Source organism: Mus pahari, chromosome 12, assembly GCF_900095145.1.
Source record: "Mus pahari chromosome 12, PAHARI_EIJ_v1.1, whole genome shotgun sequence".
NCBI lineage: Eukaryota > Metazoa > Chordata > Mammalia > Rodentia > Muridae > Mus > Mus pahari.
In genome coordinates, this window is record NC_034601.1 from 43222865 (window position 1) to 43228864 (window position 6000).

Genomic DNA, 6000 nt, shown 5'->3' on the forward strand with positions numbered 1-6000 from the left:
ATGTGCATGTGTGGGCAGGATCCTCAGAAGACACAGGGCTCTGTGTCTATTCTATTCCCTGGAGCTGGTCTTGATGGCAGTTGTGAACTGCTTGAGGTGCTGCTCCTCCAACCCAGGTTGTCTGCAAGAGCAGTGCACGCACCTATCTGCCGAGCCGTCTAGCCCACATTCAGTAGTGCTTCATATTGCTAAAATGCTTTCAAAAAGACCCTGGCATTTTACTTACTAGCAATGTATTGATTTTGCCATCATGCAACCAGACCCATCCTTAGTTCTTAGCATTTTCCTTTTTTGAGGGTGATATTGTGGTTTTGATGGCACTGTCATACACAGCACCGAGAACAGTTTCTGAGGATACACAAATGTATATCATGAGAAACAGGATTAGTCATTCTTCTGAACTACTGCTGCTGCTGTAGTGTGACTTTATAATCCCACATAAAACCTGTCATTTTGTTCATGATGGGCAGGACCAAGTTGGTCTAGTCTGATACTTGATATGATGGTATTTCACATCTCTGACCATGAGACTAGTTACTAAAAGCATAGATTCAACTCTGTGGGGCATACATCTGAGTTGCGCTTCTTTATCGTCAGTGTATGCCTCAGTTTACTCAAATACAAATTGAGTCAGAAGCACCTATCTTACAGAGTTATGAGGATGAAAAGAATTACCCGGTGGAAAGCACGCTTAGGTCGGTGCCATGGCCAGATTAAGTTAGTTTCCATCCATAAAAATTTAATTTTTACCTTATGTTAACTAATTAGTAGATGCTACACTATTGTTGAGTCACATGTTCAGCTCCAGTCATGTTTAAAACAGAAAATGCCTCCCTCTTCTAGAGAGCTAAATATTAATAGATGAGAGAAACTATGTTCAGATCACCAAGTTGATGATTCCAAGATAAGTTAACAGTTTGTGTGATTTTTTTTTTTACTTTGGACATATTTTTTCATCTTACAGGCTAATTAATTTTAAAACACATTCTACTAGGGAATAGATAAATTGAAACTCCAAGAGCAAAGCTTGGTAAGAAAGTGGAAAAATAAAAGGGAGATACAGAAGGAGGTATTAGACTCTAATAATTAGAGGGTTACTAAAGCAGTCTGCTTAGATGTGACCATATAGAGTATGTATTAGAGATACATTAATTTAATTCTAAAATAACAAGTTGTTTGACTTTAGATACCAGGTTTATTTATAATCTCCGTCACTAAAATAACTGGATTGAAGAGTAAAAATTATTAAAAAATTTATTATTGCTACATTTTAAAATATTCTTTATTAACATTACTCTTTCTGCATAACCCCTACCTTCTAGATTTAACGTGAAAGTAGTCATTAGTTGTTCATTGGGCTTCATATTTAATTTTCAAGATAGATGAAATGAGTATACTAGGCTTTGGAAGAATAAATCTTGTTGGTTCTAGTGCACATTTTAGTCTGTTTTCAGTATCATAGATAATATAGATAATTCAGGTACAGAAGAAAGAACTCTGTATATAGGCAGAATGAACAAAAGATGTGAATTTTCTAAACTGTGAAAGAAGGGGCTAAGTAGCACTTTAAAAAGTTGGTTTATTTGAAATGGAATTGAAATAGAAATTACCAGCCCTTAACCCATTTGCTTCCCGTTTTATAGGCAGTTTCTGGACAAAAGCTCACACGACTGTTTACATCACATCAGATATTACCAAGTGAATGCTTGAGCTGCCTCGTAGAACTTCTTGAAGACCCAAACATAAGTGCTTCACTGATCTTAAGTATTATCAGTTTGCTGTCTCAACTGGGTAATGTGTTCATAGTTTTTTTTCCCAACGTTTGGAATACTATAAAATATTTTTAAAAAGTAGATAGGATTATAGAATTTCTTCAAGAATGATTTACATTCAAAAGATTTCTTTATTGTAAAACCTTTTAGAGTTAGTATTACAGATACCTCAAAGTTCCTACAGGCAAATAGAATGAAAGATAGGCATATGTATATACTTATACATACCATGTTTTAAAATTATTGGGTCAAGGATTCTGCCATATATTAAAGACTTTCATGTTCCACAAAAAAGAATGCATATGGAGAAATGACATTCTATTGAATTTTACAAGTCGGAAGCCACATTAACGTAGTGCCAGTATTAAGGAGAACAGTCAGAAAGACATACCTACCAATCAAACCTTAGAGCCAAACTTAGAGCCAAAGATAAGCTGCCGTTGCTTTCCTGTTACTTCTATGTTTCATTTGTAAATGTTCATCTATTACTCACTTCACCTTGATTTGTGTGTGTGCAGAGGTGTTGGATATTTTTATATATGTTTATAATATTCAGGTATGCTTAGTAATGAAGTTTTAGCAGAGATCAACATTGCATTGTTTAGCAAAACAATCAAATTATTATTGGTGATAGAAATATTCTGAGTTTGTATTGTCCTTAACAATTAACAAATTGTTAACAAATAAGCTTCTTAACATTTGAAGTCTAGGAAGCTGACTCCCATTCTAATTGATCTTAATTTAAATAATTGCATATTGACAAGTAGCTGTCATGTTAGAAAACACAGATAAGAGTTTTTATTTGTTATCCCCATCTTTCTTATCATTTGTACCTTTAGGGATACAATCTTATTTGGCTTGATGTGTATCTTTCTAATTTAAATTATATTTTTTAAAGTAGTAGGCTTTATATTTTAAGTATTAGGATTCATAAAAGAACTTGAAATGATAATCTGACTATTGAACTATGTAACCCAGGCTGAGCTGGAAGTCAAAATGCTCTTGCCTTAGCCTAAGTGTGGGAATTACAGATATATCACCAACCCACCTGTTATATTATTTTAAAAGCCAAGTTTCTATACATTTGTAAAACAAGTTTTCTCCTTGGATATTCTATATAGAAAAACTATTTTGTTCTTTAAAATTAGTGGGCATTAATTTAAAAAAGAGAAGAAAAAACTCTGTCTTAACCAGCCATGGTAGTTTAACCCTGTAACCTCAGCACTCCAGAGGCCGAGACAGGAAGAATTGCCATGAGTGTCAGGCCAGTCTGGGCTACAGAGTGATTTAAAACCACAAAACTAAACAGCTAGCTCATGTTCTGTCTTCTTTAAAGATAAGATAATATAACAAATTATTTTACTTTTGTTGAGTGATTTCTGTATGTAAAAGTGGTATATTTTATGCCATTTTTATTTTATTTTTAGCTGTAGATAATGAAACCCGAGACTGTCTTCAGAATATATACAATCTCAATAGTGTGCTGTCAGGGGTGGTTTGTCGGAGCAGCACTTGCCACAATAATTCCGTGTTTTTACAGGTATGCAAATCCTCATAGTACATTGTAACCTGGCCTCCCTTCTTTATCCTCAGACCAGAATTGCTAACACGTTTTACTTCTGTGCTGCAGTTGATATGATGACATAGTGTGATCATATGTAGTTGTTCTTAGGGTCTGGTTGAACACATACTGACTGTGTAAATATTTCTCGAGAAGGGAACAGTGGAGACAGATCTGTGTTATATCACTACTTTAACATAAAACACTATGACTAACTTATGATGTGTTCATTTTGAAATGTGAACCATTCTTCTTAAAATTATAATTTGAGTTGTTATATGTAGTCTTAGACTGTTGCAAAAACATCATAACAAAATTTAAAGCTATGTTTTTTACTTGTTTAGTGTAGTGTTTCTGCCTGCACGCAGACCGGCGCCTGTCTGCATGGGCAGAAAACACCTTGGGGTGGGTTCGTACTGTAGAGCTAATCTTCCTGAAATAAGATGATCTGCAAGAAAGATTATTATTATTATTTATTGATTACACGCGGGAGAACCCAACCCTCAGCCACGTGTCCCATTGTCCCTGCTGAGTGTCTCTCAGTCGCAATGGTGCATGTTCCGATGTCCCAATCTCTCAATGGCCGGTCCTCCGCGGAGCTGTGTCCAGAAGGCGGGTCCAATCAAGTAGGCATGACGACATTGGTGGTTGGTCCAGGCGACGAGTGGGCGAGTGGGCGTTAACAGTGGGCTGTCCGAGGACGCTGTGTTCTGGCTGATCTGCTGCACTCCTGATCTGCTGCACTCCGGCTGATCTGGGGAGCGACCCCCAGTGTGCCTGTAAGAGGCACAACACAATACTTAGAGGGAGGACTCAACAGTTTAGCATAATTTGAAAACTCTTGAACCCATCATTTCATTGAACCTAAAGTGTAATCATCTGCAAAAAAAGAAAAACATCATCAGTTAAACTGACATGCAGTTCTAGAGATAACATGTGGAGGAAAGATATGTCCTCAAGTGAATTCAGCCCACATTCAGTTTTAGAGTAAGTAAGGGAACAGGACAGATGACTCTGCTCAGCGCTGGTTACCACAGCTGTGTACTTGAAATAGTCCATTTGATAAGGGACAAGGTGTAATTATTCCATAGGTGGTTCAAGTAGATGCCATCTACATACTCATAGGCACTTCTACACAGTCAAAGGCTCTTCTGGCTATAATCATGGCGGGAGGGTGGGAACATGATCATATTTCAGGTAAGATAGGACCAGGTACTAGGACCAGGATTGATACTTTTAAAACTTTCCACTCTTGAGAACTACCAACAGGGTCACATGGGAAATCATACATCATACCTCCAGTGACCCAAGAACCTCTATTCCAGAGGTCAGCAACCTCCAGTAATACCATCCTGAGGAACTAAGGTTAAATCATAGAACCCGCCCTTCATGGACACAATTAGGTACCACTCAAACCATAGCAATGACAAGCCTTGAGGTAAAATATGTAGAAATGGACAAACTAAGGCATGACTTCGAAGGTTCTTAGGATATATGTTTTAAATAAAATGGGACTTACGAAATGGCGTGATTCTTGCTCTATTGTTTGGTTCCTCAAATGATGTATGTGCTCAAATATTTGTAATAGTCCATTTTTATAAGTAGCCAATCTGTTTTCATCTATTTACTCACAATTACTTTCTCATTTTCAGTGCATTCAACTGCTGCAAAGGTTAACATATAATGTCAAATTTTTCCATTCTGGTGCCCATATAGATGACTTAATTACATTCTTGATTGGTCATATGTAAGTATGTAACAAAACATGAAGTTAGATAATTTGTTGGTTTATTTTTGAACTGAAAGTATGTGATAGATGATTTCTCCTTGGGTAATGTTTTCTATCTAGCTTTTTTTAAAAAAAAGATTTATTTACTTTTTTGGTGTATGTGTTGTACCCAAGAGAATGTTTGTGATATACCATGTGCCTGTAGAGGACAAAAGAGAGCTCAGGTTCTTTGGATCTGGCGTTATAGGCAGTTGTATGCTGTCCAGTGTGGGTGCTGGACCAGGGTCCTCTACAAGAGCGGAAAGTGCTCATAACCCACCGAGCCATCTTACCAGCCCCTGCTCTCTTGAGTTTTAAACTAAGCTTGCTGTTTGTTTACTCCACTTGGATGATTTCAAGGGTTGAGTATAATAAAGCAGATTTAATTTTCATAAGTAAGATTTAACAAATTGATTTAGAAAGAAAAATATTAATGAAGATGAACATTCTATCCCCTTTATAGATGACCATGATAAACTATCGTGGTCATTCTAACAGTTATCTCTGTGTTTCTGTGGCACAGTTAAATAGAATAATTTAGTTTCAAAACATAAATAGTATTATTCAGAATGTGATCATCTTGTTTTTAACACATAAGAAGGAATTTAGACATAGTAACTCCTCTCTAATTTTGAGTAATTAGAGTGAACACTATGCTCTCTGTTTTTACACAGTCAGTCTTCTGAAGATGAGCTAACAATGCCTTGTCTAGGACTATTGGCAAATCTTTGTCGGCACAATCTTTCTGTTCAAACACAAATAAAAACTTTGGTAAGTTGGCTAGTTGGTTCTATCCCTAAATTCTCCCCAAGTTTCTTGTTTCCTCTTTTAAATTTTCTTTCTTTCTCTTTCTTTCTTTCTTTCTTTCTTTCTTTCTTTCTTTCTTTCTTTCTTTCTTT

The 6000-nt window shown here is 36.2% G+C and overlaps 1 protein-coding gene across 1 annotated transcript in view; it reads left to right on the forward strand.

Annotated features, from left to right (window-relative positions):
- Positions 1 to 6000, forward strand: part of Cip2a (cell proliferation regulating inhibitor of protein phosphatase 2A) — a 28626-nt gene that overhangs the window by 1416 nt on the left and 21210 nt on the right. The window contains exons 2-5 of the mRNA XM_021208992.1: positions 1644 to 1791; positions 3200 to 3312; positions 4986 to 5080; positions 5776 to 5872. Coding sequence (XP_021064651.1) covers positions 1644 to 1791; positions 3200 to 3312; positions 4986 to 5080; positions 5776 to 5872 — 453 coding nt within the window. The remainder of the gene's footprint in view (positions 1 to 1643; positions 1792 to 3199; positions 3313 to 4985; positions 5081 to 5775; positions 5873 to 6000) is intronic.